Source organism: Herpailurus yagouaroundi, unplaced genomic scaffold (genome assembly GCF_014898765.1).
Source record: "Herpailurus yagouaroundi ecotype Mexico unplaced genomic scaffold, PumYag 100, whole genome shotgun sequence".
NCBI classification, from domain to species: Eukaryota; Metazoa; Chordata; class Mammalia; order Carnivora; family Felidae; genus Herpailurus; species Herpailurus yagouaroundi.
The window spans coordinates 27,186,744-27,208,030 of NW_024412391.1; the positions used below are offsets into that span (position 1 = coordinate 27,186,744).

Consider the following 21,287-nt stretch of genomic DNA (forward strand, 5'->3'; position numbering starts at 1 on the left):
AACTAAGTAATTTAGTTAAAACATAGCATAAAGGAGCTAAAATAAATTCTAAATTGAATTTCTAAGGCAAGGTCAATAGTTAAGTTGGCATATATTTCACACAGTATAGGGTTGATTGCCCTTGATAGGAAGAGATATCTTGTAAAGAAGTTGCACAAAGACACCCTGGGGTTACTTGGGCTCCATTTTCAGAAAAGCTGACTTAAGAGACCAAAACTTCATTCTCCTTGGGAGAAGTCTGTCTTTCTAACTGGAAAATAATTCTTTGTAGACTATAGTTAGATATACAAACACTACATGTAAAAACCTTTATAAAACTCACTGAACCGAGAGAACATGAACCCCTAGGGGATGGAGTGGCAAACCCCAGTATGAGAAACACCAGCAGAGTGATTTGGGGCATGGACTTGGTGGCAGACACAGTTTGGGTACATCCTAACTCAGCCACACTGCCTGTAGGACCTAGGGCAAGATCCTCAGCTTTGAGGTATCTCAATATCTTCATCTGTAAAGTAAGTGGGGTAAAAATAGTATATACCTTACATGCTTGTGTGGATTAAATAAGACAGTGAATATGAAGTGTTTGTGTAGATTAAGTAAGCAGTGAGTATAAAGTGCTTAGCATGGTTTGACATATGGTAAGACCCTAACGGATGTTCTGCTTCATTATTATGCTCTGACAGTAAGTTGGGCAAATAAATATAAAATAGAGTTGTTCTAGCTCACTCAATGCATGTATCACCTTCTTCTATAGCTTAAAAAAATAGGCTTTTGTCTCTTTGGTACAGAATGCTAATATTTAGAAGTTTCTTAAGTTCTAAGAGTAGAAAATAGCCTCTGCGGGGGCACCTGGGTGGCTCAGTCAGTTAAGTGTCTGACTTTGGCTTCAGCTCAGGTCATGATCTCATGGTTCACAAGTTTGAGCCTTGTGTTGGGGTCTGTGCTGACAGCTCAGAGCCTGGAGCCTGCTTTGGATTCTGTCTCTCTCTTTTGCTCCTCTTCCGCTCACACTCTGTCTCTGTCTCAAAAATAAACAAACAGTAAAAAAAAAATTAAAAAAAAGAAAATAGCCTCTGCAAACCAAAGGCTTAGACAAATACTCAAAATTAGACATTTAAGGGCCACATAAAGAATCTGCTAAGTAAGATTTTAGCACTGAAGCAATTATGAGCCTATTGAAGATTTTTTGAGAAAAGTTATCTGGTAAGCTAAAAAAATGGTTTCTATGAGGCTAAACACCGAAAGAGTACTGCTGTCCTTAGGAGTCAAATTTAATTTTTTTTTAAGTAGTCATGTCAAATGAGTAAGTATTTCTTCACCAGATGCCACAGAATAAAAATGAGATGGGATCAAGTGAATGGTGAGGGGAGAGGGGTTGATGCAGACCCTGCTGGTCAGTTTGGTGACATGAAAAGCCACGAGGACCATGAGAAGGCGCAAGAGGAGGTAGAGAAGACTGAATCTTGACAGCAACCTTTAAGCAGCAGCCATTAAGAATCGAAGAAGGAAGCACAAGGGATCCTTTAGTCGACCTTAGGAAAGATTCAAGACAAGAGAAAACAAGACCTGTGTCATGATTCTGTTTTTAGAAGAAGCTTTCACCATCACACACTGGAGAGAGATAGCAAGTCATTGTAACCAATTCTTTCTAGTGTTCCTTCTTCCTGCTATGAAACAATACTTGCTCAAACAAAAGTAAATGGAGCAGTTAAATATCTATGGAAAATGGGGAAATCCCCCTCCCCCCACCCCACAGTCCTCATCTCCTTCCAGATATTTCAGTGCAGACTCAAGGCTGTGGACAGGACATACAGTATCTCACATCTTTCTCCCGAAACCTCAGTAAAATTATAGCAATGGGATCAAAATGGCTTAAATCAACAATAAAGAGAATGATCAAAGAAATGAGAGATCCAAAGAAATTTCTGGAAAGTGGGAAGCAAATGAAGAAGTTGTAACTGATGAAGAAGGTTGGAGAAGCCACAGTATAGGAGAGTAAAAGCAGATGGGAAGGGGGGGAAGAAAAAGCAGATGGGGCAATAGCCAAAGTGGGAGCCAAGATGCCCTGAGAAAAATTTGAATACTAATAAGCACAGGAGAGAAGCATGGTACTGAAAATGGGGAGTAACTGAAAAACACATAGGTGGAATAACAAACCCCATCCCCTCCCTCCACCCATGAACACAACTCCTGGAAGTCTGGCTTAACCTCCCAGGCTTTGCAGAGTTAGTCTCCAGCATAACAGCCAGTGTCCTACAGACTCACCAGAAAGTCAACCTCTCTGGCCCACAAACTCCACCCATATAACCAGAATTCCTAAACACCTTTTTATGATGTCATTCTTAAATATGAAAAGACTGTCCAAGGACTACCATATATTTGATTAAATTCAGCAGCATGAAAGACAAAGATAAAAAGTTGCAGGAAAAATGACCTCATGAAGAAAACACAATAATTCAGGGATGAGAAGAGAACTTTTTAAAAGCCTAATTAGTCACCTCATAAATATTTATGAAAACATTAACATCCATAAACTACAAGAATGGATGCTTTGAAAAAGTGACAAATAGAAAATAGGAAAGAATGTGGAAAAGATAGTCAAAGAAACCTCCCCAGAAATTACAATGAGAAGCCCAGGAAAAGATTATGGAGATTCCTCAGAAAACTAACAATAGATCTTCCATATGATCCAGATATTTCATGGCTGGGTATTTATCTGAAGAATATTAGAAGACTAATTTGAACAACTGTCTGCACCCTATGTTCATCACAGCATTATTTACAATAGCCACGATCTAGAAGCAGCCACAGTCACCATCAATGGATGAATGGATAAATAGTATGTGGTATATATACACAGTGGAATACTACTCAGCCATAAAGAATGTAATCCTGCCATTTGTGACAACACAGATAGATCTTGAGGGTATTATACTAAGTGAAGTCAGACTGAGAAAGACAAATATCATACAGATTTCATTCTTATGTGGAATCTAAAAAAACAAAATGAACCAGCAAAACAGTACAAAACAAACTCATAGATTGAGAACAGATTGTTGGTTACTTGAGGGGAAGGGGGGTTGAGCAGTGGGTGAAATGGGTGAAGGGGGTCAACTATAGAATGGATAGTAACTAGACTTTTGGTGGTGATCACTTTATAATGTATACAGATGTCAAATTATGTACATCTGGAACTTGTATAATGTTATATACCAATTTTGCCTCAAAAAAAAAAAAATAAATAAATAAATAAAATAAGAAAAAGAAAAAAGAAGCCCAAAAGACAAATGGAGTTTAAGGGAATCCATAAAGAATACCCATCATTCCCACTTGAATTTGGAACCAATTGAAAAATGGATCAGGAAGGTGGATAGATAGATAAAAATGTCTGTTGCTCTACTGAAAAAAAGCTGCACTAGGGGATGTAGCTTTAAAGCTTAGAAATACTTCCTAGAACTCCACCCCTGAAATGGACAGACTTACTCACCCTGTCACAGGCTGCCTGCTGGAGCCCCTGCAGGGATCCCCTTGCTGGAGGGCAGGAACTGATCATAACTCATCTTCTCCACAGGCTGGCAGATACCCAATTAGCAGCAACTCAGGCACACAAGCCCTGTCCTTCCTCTAAACCCACCAAATGGACAAGTTACTACTCCCTTGGAGAGAAATCAGTAAGGGAATGGAGAGAGCCAGGAGTGTTGCTTTAATGGAATTTCTTTCTCAAGAAGCCAGAAAGTATTAAAAATATAAGAGAGAAAATATAAGGCATAACAGATTAACTCAGAAAGCTCAGCAGCTGACTAATTAGAATGTCATAAAGAAACTCAAAAGATTTGAGGGGAGGAAAATATTAAGAGAAAGTCTCAGTGCTGAAGGACATGAGTTTCCAGAGTGAAAAGGCCCACTAAGAGCTGAGCAGGATTAATTTTTTTTCAAATCCTAAATACCATGGTGATATTTCAGAACACCCAGGATAAAGGAAAGTATCTGGAGACTTCCATGTAGAAAAAAATACAAAGTGAAATGAAAACAAAAGTCACTTGCCAAAGAATCAGCCAGACATCAGACTTCCCATCTGCACCACTAGATGCCAGAGCCCGTGGAGCAATACTTTCACAGTTTTGAGGGAAAATTATTTTCAATCCAGAATTCTATACCCAGCCAAACTCTTAGTCTAGTAAGAAAGCTGAATAAAGACGTTTTAGACACACAAGAGTTCAGACAACATATCCCCCATGCACCCCGAAGGAGTTACTCAAGAAGTTGCTGCAAAGAGAAGGAATAAACCAAAAAAGAGTGAATGTGGCATCAGCAAGGTAGTGTGTCCAGACTGGGAAGGCATGATGTTGGGTCTCAGCTGTGTAACCAGTCCAGGTTGGAAGATGATGGAAGATTGCAAAGACCCCAGGAAATGAGAGAAGTGGTAGGAAAGATGAAAAGACTGTGAGAGTGCAAAACAAATGAAATTGGTAGCAAGTAAAATGGGAAAACCACAAACTTCACCCCAGTAACATTCTTTGGCACAGAGGCTGTGACACTGGACTAGACATTAGGACCTGCTGTGCTGGCATGGTCCTTGGATGCGTGGTCAACAGTATCACCTAAATGTTGACTGTTTTCAATTTTTAGAATCAACGTCTAGACACATTGTGGGAGACAAGCAGAGTCACAGAACAGGACTTTACTGCTCTCATCTTTGTCCCTATAAAAGGACGGGCAATGCTGATGGAGACTGGGAAGCAGAAGGGGAGGAGGGAAGAGGGACTGCATTATCCTCAGATGAGACAGCACCTTTTGGAACAAGAACAGGTGTAAGTTTGCTCCTTGAAGTTGCCTAGATCACCAGAACTGCGATACAACCATGTTGAGAGGTGAGGTGAGGGAAGTGAGGACTAGGTTAAATTCCCAACCACCGTAAGAAGTCTCTTAGGAAATATACCATGTTAGTCAGTAGGTTCACAGTCACACATGGGGCTGCCACATTCAGTTGTGCCAACACTGCACTGCACCCCTCCAGAGGGCTCTGTTCACCTCGTGGTTACTGTAGTAGATTTGTTTAGTTATTATGACAATTTTCTGGCAGATGTCTATCAAATGTCTTGAAGATGGGATGCCTGTTTTGATTTCTCCCTAAGTCAGGGGTCCGCTCACAGAGAACTGTTTGTATAAGCATTTAGGTAACCACCAGAAGGCTAAGCACAGAAATCATTTCGAATGACCATCTCTGGGGTTGTGCTGGGCTGTCAGAAAAAGTGGGAGTGAGGAGAAGGGTACAACAGAAGGTTTCTGCTATTTTACCCCCGATCTTTCCTGGACTATCTGATATTTTTAAAGCATGTGCCCATATTTCTTTAATTAAAAATTCTGAAAGTCATAATTTAAAAGCAAACAAACACAAAAAGCCCAGACAGTCTGGCAGCCCCTGGGATGTCTCCAGGTCCCCTGCTTTGCCTACTCCCTCCTTTACCACACAGGTAAGTCTGCAGCTGCTCTCCTCCTGAGGGCCCTGTGGGGAGCCCACCAGCCCCTCCTCCCTCCCCTCACCAGCATGTCCCCTCAGGCAGGCTCCTCCACTGCCTCATGGTCCTCTAAAAGCACTTGGCTTTTACTCCACCCCCATCTTTGATTCCCTCCAAAATAGCATGAGCACAAATTGTTTCCTGTGGCCATTTCTTCCCGGAGACTAGAATGCTTTGGAGACAGGTTAGGACACAAATCCTAATTCAATAGTCAGCTCTGCCTGTTCCTAGAAATATAATGCGGCTCTCTGCCACGGGAGTGTCTCACCTTCTCCGGCCCTCCCTCGGTGGGCCCCGGGACGCTGGGGCAGTGCTGCTTCTTCCCTCCTCCAGGACATTCCTGGCTTGGACGTGATTTGGGATTCACAGTTCTCCACCGTGGCCTCACATTAGAAGCACCTGAGACCGTTGTAACCTCGAGGCCCGGGGCCCCCCCCCCCCCCCCCCCCACCCCCCCGCTAGGTTCTGTTTTATTCTGCCCAGGGAGGGGCCAGTCTGGGCTCTGGAAGCCATCCCCAGGTGATTTTAATGCCTAGCCACAATGAGAAGCGCTGCTCTGCTCTCTCCAGATGCCAGGGAGCAATCCCCAGATTCCTGTTGTTTTACTCTGCAGACTTCAGTACAGAGCTTGACCCCCCTTTTTTTAAGTTAAAGTATAATTAACACACAATGTTATATCAGTTTCAAGTGTACAACATATTGATGCAACAATTCTATACATTACTCAATGCTCACTGTTAGTGTGGTCAGCACCTGTCACCATACAACGTTATTACGATATTATCGATTATACTCCCCATGCTATACTTTTCACTTCCATGACTTATAACTGGAAGTTTGTACCTCTTAACCCCCTTTACCTATCAAAGAGTTTGACTCTGTTTTTCCCTCTCTTTCCAGACCATGCAACCCCTCAGACTGCAGCCAGATTGTAAAAGAACATGTGTTCCCTTCTTTCTCTGTGTATGCATCCATATGCAGGCCTTTAAAAAGTGGATCATACCACATATGCAATTATTTCTGCAATTTATTTTTGTCACTTGGCTTCCTTTCATTCTGTAATACTGATCTGCCTCGTTATTCAAAGACCACATAATATTCCATTATTAAGCATATACCATAATTTGCTTAACCATTTTCCTGTTGACGTCATTTGGGCTTTTTTCCGAATATTTTGCTATTGCTGAGTATGCTGCAATGAACATCCATATGGGTATTTATCCTTTAAAGTTTGCGCAAATATTTTCAGAGTGGAATCACGGAGGTCAAAGGATACATAAATTTAAAATTTTGACAGGTGTTGCAAAAATGCTTTCCATTTATGAATTTACTCTTCCACCAACAGTTTGTTAAGGCATTTCCCCCTGGAACTCTTACGAATGAATACCAAATATTACCAAGTTTTGTACTATTTGTTAATCTGATGGGCAAAAAAAAGTATTGCCTTCTTTTAGTTTGCATTTCTCTGATACTGGTGAAGTTGAACATCATATGTATTTTTCTTGGGACTTTCTATTTTTTCTGTGGATTGCCTGTCAAATAGATTTTTGATGACTATTAGTTTGGAAGGTGCAATATAATATCTCCTACTTAATCTCTCTACCTCCTTTTTCTCCATTATGCAGATAATCTTATCTAGCCAATTCTTAACTTATTCAAAAGAATGGAGGGAAACAGTATGCATAATGCAACATTTGAGAAAAGAACAATGCAAGTTATATAGGATTTTAAATGTTTTTAGAAAGAGTGCAGATCTGGGAATGAGACATTGACTTACCCCCTAGTTCTGCCTCTATCTGGGTAACTCTGGGGATTTTACTTTCCTCAATGAGCCCTGGTTTTCATAATTATAGAATGGGAATAATAACCTATTTTGCCTAATTGTGGTAATTAGATAAGATAATGTGTGTGAACCACCTGTCACAGATCCTGGCCTATAAAACAGTAGAGGAATAAGTGGCTATTGTTACAGTGTTCTTATAACAACATTTGATTATGGGAATTCTTTTAAACTAGGAAGTTCCTGAACTCACTGAGTTTCTCAGTCCCATTCCTTATTCTTACATCAGCTACTCTATAAATCAGGCCACCGTGGCTTAGCTCCCCTTCCCTCTGCCTCTCTGAGCAGAGTGTTGTCCTCTTCAAAGTTAAGAGTTTGAATTTCAAGTCTGCAAACCCAGAGGTGGAGGTGGCCCCGATCTGTGACTGAGCCCTGAACAGGCTGTGTGTTAAGAGTGGGGCCTATGGGGCGCCTGGGTGGTGCAGTCGGCTAAGCATCCGACTTCAGCCAGGTCACGATCTCGCGGTCCATGAGTTCGAGCCCCGCGTCAGGCTCTGGGCCGATGGCTCGGAGCCTGGAGCCTGTTTCCGATTCTGTGTCTCCCTCTCTCTCTGCCCCTCCCCCATTCATGCTCTGTCTCTCTCTGTCCCCCCCCCCCAAAAAAAAAGAGTGGGGCCTGGAGGTGTAAGCAAACCCAGCATCAGAGAAGGTCTCACTTCCCCCCAAGGTTAACTGTCAGATGGAGCCTGTGATTCATACACAGTCAAAAACTGACCATGGTTCCAGTTGAAATACTTTCAGTTGTAAGTAACAGCCCCTGGGGGCACAAACTTAATATCTTGGATCACAAGAAGGACAGAGACAGGGCAGGGCCAAGGTGGGTTAATTAAAGCAGCTCAGCGACATCCTCCACACCCAGTTCTTCCCACCGTCTTCCAATACCACCACCACCAGCTTGTTGCTGGTCCTGTGTTGGCTGCATCGTGTCTCAAAGGGACTGCTGCAGAAAACTGCATCTGGAGACAGAGAAAAGCAGCTTCTCCTCCTGTGTCTCTTTTAAAGAGTAAAGAAATCTTTCTCACAAGTCTGCCTACAGATTCCTCCTAACATCATACTGGCCCAAACTGAATCAGTAACAGCACAATGAAATTACTATTACTGATTTGGGCCGCTCTGAGTCAGAGACAGGCCTGGCCGGTTCTGAAGCACGTGGCTGCCCAACACTTGAACAAAACTTATGATGGAAGAGGGGAATGTCTATTGCACATGATGATGATGATCAACGGTGTGTACCACTGCTGTGTGTATTTTTAAGGATTCATAAGTTGTGTAAAATCCAACTTTCAATTAATATGCAAATGCTTCAGTTAATCATCTAATAACAATTTCAAAGTTTGTAACCTGGAAGTTTATCAGTACAAAGGAAGGGCAGTAATAGTTCCTGTCATTTTTAGAGCTAAGAGTGTTATTTATGAGTAAATAACACAGTTTTAAAAGGAATAAGCTTTGAAGAATGAACATTCAATTCCCAAGCACTTGGCACGGAGTGAGTATTATATGGCACTACTGAGATAGTGGGTCTCATGCTTGAACAGGTGAGACCCAAATGGGGCAGTCAGGGGCCAAGGTGACCCTCGTAGGGTTGTGTCTGTGGTGGAGGCCTGCTGTCCAGGTCACCCAGTGAACCACATACCAAACACCTGGAATATAGATATGGGGGTAGGGAGGCACATGGTGGGAGTGTAGTTCCAGAAAAAGAGTTCATTCTATGACATCCCTTAAATACCCCCGGATCCCTGTGACCCAGAGGGCCAAACTGATGACACTCCCCCTGCTCACTTCTCTGTCTTTGCCCTTCAAGGCCAGCTCATGCTGAAGAGGACAGGTTTCAAATGTAACAGGGCACGTTCCACCATCAGGGGCAAAGCGGGAAACATGGGATGCTAAGGACCCAACTGGGAAGGGTGTGAGTGAAGCCACAACCATAGAGCCACCATGATGTCTTGGTTCCTTCAGCTCTAGAATGCTTTTTTGGGGCTGACTTTCTTGAATGAAGAACCTTTCTACACACGTGGTTAGAAAAGAAACAATCTGTGAAAGAGGCAAAACCAGGTTGGGCAAAGTTACCCAGGTGAGACCCTGGAGAGGCAGCCTGGAATGCTGTTGTCTGTGTGTGTGTTTGGGGTGGGGAAGGGTCAGCAAGTGTACTGCAGGGAGCTCCCCCTGGGACGTGTGCTGGAGCCACCAACCCACATCCCACACCCAGACCGATTATACTGGAATCTCGGGAAGTAGGCAGGGCAGGACTGAAACTACCACATCCAAGTTCTTGGAAATATTTCTCTCAGTGTGTTACCCTTAGAATTTTGTTCATAGTACCACCTTGGATAATGTCATCAAGGGAGTTCACTGCCCCCTCTGCCTATGCCTTCCACCCCGAGATGCTGTCTTGGGGATGCAAATAAGAGAGGATGGGAGCCCTCAGTTGGCTGGTTTCTCCCTCTCTGCTCTAAGACTGAGCCAAGGACCAACCACATGGTTTTAGTGAGACCTCTAAGGCTGGCCACCCACACTGCCCTTCTGTGTATCACGTTGTTTTGGGTATCTGCTGGGGGAAGCCCCTACTCATCAGTCATGATCTCCCATGAGCAACAAAATGCTCTCTCAATATAATAATAATTTGGAAAAGTGATTGATTGAACAAGAGATTAGTTCTGTAAGGGGGGGAATGACAATGGTTAAAGTAGTGAATCATAAGAAAAAGGGAACACAGGAAGGTTTTTAGTCAGAAAACATACTCTGAGAAAATATTTTGGGGAAATCCATTCATTTGTACATCCATAGTCTGGGTTTGCACCTGCCATTCCACACCCAGGCCTAGCAATGTAGGCCAGTCATCTTACTTCCCTGATCCCTAGTTTCCTCACTTGTGAAATGGGAACAGTGGTAGCTCAGGATGGCTCTGAGGACCATGGGTGCTCATGACCTTCTTCACTCAGCCGAGCCAAGGAGAGATGTGCCAGGGCCACCTAACACTCACAAAATTGCGTTGCGGCTGGCACAGGTCTGCTGGCTAATCCCAAGACCAAAGCAGAAATGTCCCTGGGTGGTTCCAGGGTCCACCAGAGCCCTTCCCTGTCCACAGGCTTACAACCTATTCATGGAGGCCATCCAGGCCATCCAAGCCAGCTGAGACAGGCTTGTCCCATGTGCCTTTGTTTCCCGTCTACAAAAAAAAAAAAAAAACCAAAACCAAAAAACAAACAAACAAACAAAACAGAGCAAGCTCAGCCCTGTCATCTAAGCTGAATACTTTGGCCAGACCTGAGTGACACTCTCCCAAATTTAATGGCATTCTCAGGGCCACTGGCTGGATTTCCAGTGTACCCTGGCTCTGTCCTATACCAGCTGTGGAACTTTAGGCAGGTGCTTTTATGTCCCTCATAGTTGCTCTTCCATCATCTGCAAAATAAATATGGTAGCATGGGATTGTGTGAAGGTTCAGGTCACTGAGATAGAGTGGAGAAAGCATTCGCGCAATGCCTGGAACATGGATAGGACCCTGCAAATGGTAACAGTCACTACTATTGGCTTACTGAAAGAAGCAGGCTTAGCAATTACTGAGTAGTACTATATATTTTTAATATAATAAAGCCATATTTATTTAGAAAGGAACTCTAATTCATTCTCTCGCTTGTCAAACTGGCCCTGTACCCTATAAAATTCAAATTGGTGAGGTTCTTGTTATACCGATAGCCAAATAGGGTTCACAGTCAGGCAAGCCCCCTGCCCCAATTCTCCCCAGTACCCCACCTACCGTAGTCAGGGGGTGTGGCTGAAGCTACCACCATCTCCCAGTCCTGAGCCCCAGGATCCTGTGTCATCAGAGTCACTTCTGCATTGCTCCGAGGTAAGGAGTTTGTAGCTTGTGTCAGGAGCTTGAGTCCGCCTGCACTGAACTTGCCCATCTCTTCCGGCAGGCGGTAAAGCGGTTCTTGAAACAAGAATGCAAGTGTCACGGAGTGAGTGGCTCGTGTACTCTGAGGACGTGCTGGCTGGCCATGGCTGACTTCAGAAAAACGGGCGATTACCTCTGGAGGAAGTACAACGGGGCCATCCAGGTCGTCATGAACCAGGATGGCACTGGTTTCACTGTGGCTAACAAGAGGTTTAAGAAGCCAACAAAAAATGACCTTGTGTATTTTGAGAATTCTCCAGACTATTGTATCAGGGACCGAGATGCAGGTAAGTTCAACGCACATTATTCACGGTACCTAATTCTTTCACAATCAATACTCCACAATTTAAATGCAGTTCTGTATTTCAGCCTGACAGTTCTGTAAGTGCAGCTTGATGCCTTCAGATTCAAAGTTCGTGTTCTTATAAGTCATATTTAAAGTGCACAGAGAGCTTTCCTAAGCAGCTGGAGAAATGGGTTGATAATGTGCAGGTTCTGGAGGAATGTGAACCCAAGAAAGTACATGGCAAAGAGTCAAAATATGTAGATTAGCAAGATTCTTCGGCCTTGACAAAACTCTAACTGGTCGACTAACGACCCTGTACAGCAACCCAGCATCTTTCCTGTGATCCGGGAGCCAAGAAGAGTAGAGCTATGTAAGGTACCTTCCCCGTCACAAATACCACCTCTGTGACTCTGGAAGAGGGGTCCAGGGCTTTAAAGTTAGCCTGCTTTGGGGGCACCTGGGTGGCTCAGTCAGTTGATCATCTAACTCTTGATTTTGGCTCAGCCCATGATCTCACGGTCGTGAGATCGAGCCTCACTTTGAGCTCCACACTGGGTACAAGCCTGCTTAAGATTCTCTCTCCTTTCCCTCTGCCCCTCCACTGCTTGCACTCACATGCTTGAGATCTCTCTCTCTCTCTCTCTCTCTCTCTCTCTCTCTCTCTGAAAAAAAAATTTAAATAAATTAAATAAAGTTAGCCTGTTTTGAAATCTGCCATACTTCTCCCTCTCTCGCTCTTTCCAATATGCTGAGAAGTTGCCAAATACTAGAAAGCAAAAATTCATCCCACTGGCCTGGCTGTCAGTGGACAGTGGAAGAGAGCTGTGTAAGAGGCATTTTATTCATTTAAGCCACACCCTTCCCTTGCAGAGGGCACCTTCTCTGTCTTGAACTCATTCAAAGAGCAGCTCCGTCAAACTCAACATAGCTGTTCCCACCATTGTGGTTTTATGCGCCTGCTGGTCTCTGCCTTTCACTTCTCCTGGGCAACACTGAGCTCCAGGCTTAGAACAGTCTTTGCAAAGACTCTGATACAAAATAAGAATGAGTACAAGTCTCAGTGGATAGGAGGAGATAGAAGCCCACAGCCAACTCTGGCTCAAGCCAAATTCTCAGACTTAGTAGAAAGCAAGGGAATTCATTATCAGGAAAAACATCCTTGAATTTAAATTCTGAGTTTGTTTTTGAATCCAAAGCAATTGCAAAGGAACCAGTAAAACAGTGTAGACGGCAGCCAGCTCCTAACAGTAGAGTGACCAAGAGGCACAATTACCAGGGAATGTCACAGGAAGTACAGAACTTCTCCTTTGTCCCTGAGTGGCTGAATTTCTTCCTGGTTTGATGAGCTGGTTCTTTACAGCATTTGGGCGGGTTTGTACATGCAGCCTATGGATTAACAAGTACCTAGCGCAAGGACCAGATGCTGTGCCCTGCTGCATTCCTGACATGCTTTGGGACCTCTAACAAGTCAGCCTACCTGTCAGGCTAAAGTTTCAGCCAAATCATCACAAAACCTATACTTTGATACTGGATTGTCCCAGAGGTCTGGCTCTCCTCTGCCAGTAACTAGCTGTTTAACCTCAGGCTCCTCGGACAGGACATGGGGATGATGACATCTTGATCACTTTAGGAATTACAATGGATTGACTCCCGTGTGCCAGGTACTGGGCTAAGATCATTGCACACATGGTCTTATTTAATCCTTAGAGCCGCCCTATGACATCAGTGCATTGGAACCAGTTACTGAAAAAAAAAAAAGAGGGTGGCTCCTGGTTGATCAACACTAACCAAGAACCAAATTCACATCTTAGCTTTTGAAATCAGATAAGCAGCCTTGAATATCATTGTCCCAATTGTACTGACGAGAAAAGTGAATGACTAGCTCAAGATCTCACTGGTCTTGGAGGGGATAGATGTCTGGCTGTCTGACCCCATAGCCTGTACACCTGACCCTGACATTCACAACTCGTCACTAACTATCTCTATAAAGGTGCTACAAAGCAGAACCCTCATTTCAAATGTAGGAAGACCTGCTTCCCCAAGAAATCTTTTCTGGGTTTTTGGATTGAAGTAGTTTGCACAGTGAAGCAAACGGTTTATTATGCTTGATGACCACTTGACTGTCTCATGCATATTATGAAATAAAGACCTTACTTTGTCTTCCCCACAGAGGAGATTCTGAATCTATTCCCTGATGCCTCTGCAGGATACTGTTATTCTTCCACACTTTGCTTTTTCTGCTCCCAGTATTAGAACACTATTGTTTCTTGATCCTAAAATAGCAAACTCATCTGTAGTACCTGCCATTCACTAGCACTTGATCTGCATTCTGTCATTGATTCTCACAAAGAATCTATAAGTGGGTATGTTATTATCCCATTTTATAGGAGAAAAAACTGAAGCTCTGACAGACAGGTTATGGAATTTGCTCAAAAACTCTTGGTTGGTCAAGAAGCAGAGCAGGGGCTTGAATCAGAGTCTATCCATCCTTTTAACCATTTCACTCTGCCTCCAGATGCATCAGCCACAAGGCAGCCCATGGCAGGTGCTGACTTTCTAAGGGAAGTTTTATAATTTACTCACTCTCAATTTATTTCTATTCTATTTTAGGCTCATTTGAGCTTATCTCATTTTTATCTTAAAAAGTTGTGAATTTGGTTCTTGTTGGTGTTGATTAACCAGGAGTCACCCTAGTTGTTGTTGTTGTTGTTGTTGTTCTTCTTCTTCTTCTTCTTCTTCTTTTTAAGTAGCCAGTTTCAATGTATCAGATTGGATCAGATTTCCATTAAGATCCCTAGATTTGGGGCATCTGGGTGGCTCAGTCAGTTAAGTGTCCAACTCTTGGTTTTGGTTCAGGTCATGATCTCCCAGTTGGTGAGATCAAGCCCTGCATTGGGCTCTGTGCTGACAGCATGAAGCCTGCTTGGGATTCTGTCTCTCCCTCTCTCTCTCCCCTCCCCCACATGCATTCTCTCTCTCTCTCTCAAAATATATAAAATAAACTTCAAAAAAGCTTTCAAATATTCTTTCCTTTGAAAAAAGAAAGATTCCTTGAGCTATACTTGATGCCCTTTTATAACTGAACCTAAGAAAATGCCAAAGTTATCCATATAAACTTTGCCATATTTCTTTTTAATTCTGTTGACCATCAGGTGGCTGTTTTAATAAAAAGACCATTCTGGTGTTGGCCATCATGTAGACAAAAGTTCTGACTGAAAGAGTATAGTTTTCATTGTTCATACTTGAATTCACATATGAATAGCCACCTGTATGAGATGCAGATTTTCCCTGAGAAAGTCTGCTTCAACTCACACAGCTGCTGGGAGTCTTGTCCTTGCCTGTGTAACCTATGGCTTTCTAAAAATTAGGCTTTATCCTGGCCATTTTCTCCTAGAAACTCACATAGTATACACTCTAGAAAATCAGTCAAAACAGTTGTCAAAGTGTGTGGTTCAGAATCGTTCTGGAACAGCCTCTAACCTCTGCCCACAGAGGCAGGGAGATGTGATAGAGCTGAGACCTACTAGAAGGGGGAGATTCCTGCCTGTACCTCACAGTGGCATTCCTTCTCTGAGCTGTGCTCCCTTGTCTTGAGAGGAAGGTGTTGGGGGTTACAGGGCTAACATCCTGTCAGTCTATATTAAAGAAGCCCCCAGAATGTGCCACATTGCTGAGTGAGCACATCACTAAGGGACTCTCTTCCCTTCGCTAGAATCATTCCACCTAAGAAAGAGCCTGTTTTCTGGTAAATGGAACTCCCACATGTTTGAAATGGGTTTCCTTTATATGTATCCAGGCTCTCAAATACGTCAGAATTTGCAGTAAAATTTAAAGCAAATAATTTTTTTCATTTCTCTGTTAAGATTAGCATTAACCTTTCCCTAGATTACATCTCATACCACTCAGTCTGCTTTGTTGTAGCCATATTGTTTTATTTTGCTTTTTTAAAATATCATACACATTTAATATTTAACTTATTGGGCACCTTCCACTTCTCAGCACTGGAAAACCCATGGTGGTGAGCACATTGAATATTGCCAAGTAATAGATGCCTGTAACTGACTGACTTCACTCCTGCCAACCAGCGCCTGCTTCCTGTTCAGATCAACTCATGTGACTGACATGAGCCACTTCTTCTGTCAGTTTGGTTTTGTGGAATGGATGAAGTCTATAGGCACTATTTTCCAAAGTGAGGGTCTCTTCAGAAAACTATTAAATCGGAATCTCAGGGGACTGCTGCTGAGATTCTATATGCATTTCAAACTTAAGCACATTAAAATGGGAAGTCCATGTTTTAGGCGGTCCATGGTTCCTTATTTTTTCATAAGTATGAGGTAAGAAGAAATCCCGGGAGACATTATATTCTTTGGAATACCTACTCTCTTACAAAGGAAAAAAATTCCTTATTTAAGGAGCTCTAGATAAGTGTCACACAAAAATATCTCCGGCCTGGGCTTGCCCAGTACAAGAGGGTGTTTGTTCTTCCACATGGAGGCCCTGCATTTTCAGGAAACTTCTTTCACTGTGAGTAAGCACATTAAAATGATTTCAGCCATCTAAGCTTTCATAGAAATTAGCTGGACAGAAATGATCAAGTAGTGAAGTCCTTTAGTGAAGTCCTAAAAGAATGATACCAAGCCTAGTGAATTTCGATGAGAAATGCAGAAGGTGAGTCAAGACCCCGGGGTACTCCTGGTGAGGACAGACCCAGACCCCAGGGGGAGAAGGGTGATGGGAACATGAGTTCCTATGAGAGTCAGGCCTATGCTACACACCTTCTGGGCATTTTCTCTGAATCTTCAGAGCAGTTACCCCAATTTATGGAGAAGGGAATGAAGGCTCAGAAAAGCTACTTAACTTGCCCAAGACTGTGTGAACTGTAAGCAGTAAAGAAAACAAAATAAATAAAAATCAAAAGTCCATACTTTTCTCATTATATCTACACTTTACCTCCTGAAATTTGGGGAGGAGACCTAGCGAGAAGGGAGACCTGTGTACTAAAGAGGCAGTGTGAGGAAACCTAATGGGACAAGGGGCCATTGTAGAGAGGTAGACAGGGGTCAGACTGAAGCTTCCCTCGTGTTTGGCTCAGGTTGCCTCGAGGTCCCTTCCAATCACAAGCCCTTCAAGTTTCCAAGAGTGTTAAATATCCTTAATTGTTCCCCCCCAAAATGATAAGCTCAAAAACCAATTAAGGAAGGTATTCTTAGGACAACAACAACAAAAGACATTTTCCCCCAGCCTTCAGTTGAACAAAGGGAGTGCTCTGATGTTTGACTGGAAAGACTGCTAAGATTCCAGGAGTACGTACAACGGTGTGATATGGTGCATATGACATTATGCAGGCCACGTTGGAGGTGAGATCTAGGAAGCGGGGCTTTCGGGGATGGCTGTTCTAGCGGTTGTGTGGTTATCTGCTCTGGTTATTGCCCCAGGCGTCTGCAAATCAAAGGAGTCCTCAAGTTAGAGATAGTCCATCTCTGAGGAATGCCGTTGTCCTCTCCAGAGAAGCGGTTGCACCTAATCACAGGCCACTTTCACCCGTTATGACGTAAAAACCCTGACCTGGGCCAGAGGTCACCCTGAGGTCTCCTGTCCGACTGTAGGAAACAAGCAACCCTCCACCTCTCCTCAAGTTCAAAAAACAGAGTTCAACGGTTGTATAACCTGTTGTCCACGGAAAGCCCGATAGATGGCTGACAGCTGCAGGCCTGGAGTGGTGCAAATGCTAAGGTATCACTGTTTTTTTCTGCACAAATCATATTTGGCAAACAGCTTGGAACCCTTGGGAACACAATCCCAACCACGGTTTACAGAGATTCACCGATCCAGACATGCCCTGTGGTGGGGCCTGGTTTGCTGAACCTCTCAGATTGTGACCTGACTGAAAACAAGGGAACAGCGTGTCAGCCGGTAGGAATGCATGGACCTTATTTTGATATTAAATGCGCAATTCCTACAGGACCTCCTAGGTCCCTCATTGCTTCATGGATCAAATATGTATTGAGCCCCTTCTGTACGCCAGACACTATGATAAGCCTTTGGAATGCGAAGACGAGGAAGCCAGACTCGGTGCTTGGCCTCACAGGCCTTCACAGGCCCCCTGGTCTCTGTAGATGAGCCAGGTGGTGGGCACGCAATAGGACGCAGGCCAGGTGTGGGGGTCCTCAAGCCCAGACAGGAAGGTGGCGCTTTCTTGGTTTCTGTCCACACTCCGTTGCTCTATTACTAGGACTTACTGTACATTTGTAATTTGGAAAATTAAAGAATAGGTTATTTAGCCCTTTCAGCAGTGAGATTTCATTTAGAAATTCATGAATTGATATCTGAAAAGTGCTAAGACAACTAACCAGGAGAGAATGAAATGAACAATGTATTGGTGAGGCTTATGAGTCACCATGTTCATAGGCAATTGTTGATTATGTTGTATGATTAATATTAATTACCATCCAGAGGACCATCCTTTCAAATTCTTAGTGGCATGTAACACAATTAGCCTGCCCCCCCTTCCCGAAACACAGTCTCCCGATTTTCCTCCTGCCCCAAGAGCTGGTCTCCCCAATTTCAGTTGCTAGTGTCTCTTCTACTTGTAAATTTGGAAGGATTTTGGAAGGAGATCTTCAGGACCCAGGCAGGCCCTCTTCACTTCTCCATCTGCACTTTGTCCCTGAGTGGCCTCCTCTTTTACAATGGCTTTAACTGCATCTCAGGCCTCATCTGGGTCCTACCCCCTGCTCGACAGCACCTCTCAGGTTGCCCACATTGCTAGCAACCTGATTCTATTAAGTGAACGCTTGATTTTTCCCACTCCCAAAACCTATTTTCCTCAAGCTTCCTCTTCTCAGAAAATAGCAGAGCCATCCACTCCATTGGCCAAGCCATAAACCTGCAAGTCATTTGCTACCCTACTTTCTCACTTGCATAGTGGCCCATCACCAGGTCCTCCTCAAATGTATCGAGGATCTATCTCAGAAAGCCTTGTTCCTTCTTTTAAAAAAATTTTAACGTTTATTTATTTATTTTGAGAGAGAAAGAGCGAGTGGGGGAGGGGGAGAGAGAGAGGGAGAGAATACCAAGCAGATTCCACACTGTCAGCATGCAGCCTGATGTGGGGCTCGAACCCACGAACTGCAAGATCATGACCTGAGCTGAAACCAAGAGTTGGACACTTAGCTGACTGAGTCACCCAGGTGCCCCAGAAAGCCTTGTTCCTTGACTCATAGTATATACCAGGAGTTTTAGTTAATTTATTTAAATATTTGTTTGCTATCTGTCTGTCCCACTGGACTCTGATTCCATGATGGCAGGAACTATGTTCACCACTGGATCCTCAGCACACAGCATATAAACATGTGTTGAACTGAATTGAATGGCAAGTTATAAACAACTTAAAATATGCTCATCATGAGCTGAAATGAAGTCTTAGTTATGTTGGTGCAGCGTCATAGCTTAAATGACAGGTAAGTACTAAGCATTATAATCACCGATCACTGATTATAACACATGGCCTATGAAAATTCCCACTTAAACTGAACTGTTAAATGGAATTTTTCTCCTCATGTTCAAGTGCATTAGGGCACCATTTACAGAGCTCAAAATGTTGGCTGCCCATTTCCCTGGTGACATAAAAGTCTCAAATGCAGCAGTAGCCTGTATCGATTGCTTTTAGTTACCACCAAATACTCTGTGTGGGGCCTTTTTCATTTACTACTATCAGTGGGATTACTCGTTAGTTTATCTGATTTAGTTGTTAATGTAAGCAAAAATACTTTTTACATCCAATATTTACTTTATGTTACAGGCATGATCTGTAAATCTGCATTACCGTTCAGAATATAGATGTGCTAGAATTATTAAACTTTTAGGATGCACTGAAAACGGGCCCGTATGTGAATTAACTGACAGTGGCAATCAGATTGAATTTGTGAAAACTGAAAAACAAAGCAGCAAACTTTTTTCAGAAAAAAAAAGAAAATTTCAGAAAAAAAACCCACAAAAAATTTCATTTTCTATTTTGAAGTCTTCGACATAATTTGCACTAACAAAACATTTGTCAAATAGACGTGCTTTTTTGTAATAGAACAAAAACCATTGCCAATTACCATGTTAATATGCTACAAACAAAAGAGTGATGTTAAAGTATTTTTAAATAATATATTTGCTTCCGTCATGTAAGCTTTCCCCATGACACCTATTTTGTACTGGTGTGATCAATCCGTTCTTTAAATCTATGAAAATCCCATATTTCTAAGGAAAAATCCTGGCATTACACATCAGCAGACTTTCGTGCCACCTGTTGCCATTTTTACTGATTACTGACTGGGTAGCCGTGGGCAAATCAACTTCTTTAAGTTTCCTAAGATATGCAATTCACCCAGAAACTCCCAAGGGTCCTATGATTCCATAAATGAATGAGTGAATTATTAATTAATTTCACTCTAAGTTTGCAGTAACAGAACTTGAACTTGATGCCACAGACTCCCTTAGGTTGTCATTTCGAATCTGTGAGATCTTTTAAAACGTTGTGATATTTTTTTGCGTGTTTTCTCTATATGCCAAGTGAGAACATGAGAGTGGAAAGCAGGCTGTTAGCTAGCTTACTCTTCCCATAGTGCCGGAGGGCTTGGTGACTGCTCCCTGGAGAAGTGTGCCCTCCTTCAGCAAGGAAAAGCTGATCTTAATTTCTAAGAAATTGTTTTTAATTTAATATTTAATGAATTGGGAATCTGTATGTGGATGGCTGAGTATTATGCCATGTATAGAAGAAATATAAGATCTAACCTCTGTCCTGGGGGAGACAAGATGCATGAGAAATCATCAAATATTTCAAAACAGCTTATGAGCCCTATTGTGTGACATGCAATATAAGGGCTTCAGAAGGGGGCCAGGAAGGAGGGAGCAGAAGCAGGGAGAACTCTGTGGAAGGTGCTGAAGTAGGCTTGAATCTCAAAGGATGGGAGGACCTCCCATCTAATGGAGTGAGGACAGGCCTGGACAGCAGATGAGAGTACCTCCTGTGAGGAAACAGTCTACACAGCTGTGACATCAGAAAGTCACTTCAATAGGACAGTGAGGAGGTGGCCTGATTATCAGGGGTCCAGGTAGGGGGCGGTGGGAAATAAACTTGGGTAGACTAGGTAGTGCCAGACATAGAAAGCCTTGAAGAGTCTGACCTTAACTTTAATTCCATGATAGGATTTGCTAATTTCACGGAACATGCTTTTTTTGCGCCAGTTAACCTTTTCCTGCTTATTATACAAACGTTAAATAAAATCATCTGAGATAAGTGGAGATATTGTCTTTCCTAGTTTTAGTTTTGCAATTTTTACTGTGCGAGGGGCAAGCCGTGCATGTAGATGAATGTGCGGTCTCTAACATTTGCTCTAACATTCTTTTCTTCCCTCGATAAATCTGTGTCATTAATGACAACATGTAAGTCAACCAGAGGAGAAACAGCCGATTGGATGACGGGCTTAAGTGAATCTTGCTTTATGTCCTAATGGTCAACATATGGGCTTCTGTCAGCCTGGAGTGGCAGGAATTTCCAAAGACACAGGCCCATCCACAGAGAAAGAGCGCTCGAGAAAGCGCTCTTTCTCCAGGTCCCAGAGGTGCAGGTCTGGGAACTATTAGCAAAAGCTCTGCGTCCTCCTCTGCTGTCAGGAAGATGCATGTCGGTGGAGACAGAAATGTTTTTGCACTGGGAACCCTGGCTCCATTATTAATTTTATAGCTCTAGGGATG

At 43.0% G+C, this 21,287-nt stretch overlaps 1 protein-coding gene across 1 annotated transcript in view; it reads left to right on the forward strand.

Moving 5' to 3' along the window:
• Positions 1–21,287, forward strand: part of WNT2 (Wnt family member 2) — a 45,297-nt gene that overhangs the window by 14,442 nt on the left and 9,568 nt on the right. Inside the window, exon 4 of the mRNA XM_040472163.1 lies at positions 11,280–11,544. Within this exon, the coding sequence (XP_040328097.1) occupies positions 11,280–11,544 (265 nt within the window). The remainder of the gene's footprint in view (positions 1–11,279; positions 11,545–21,287) is intronic.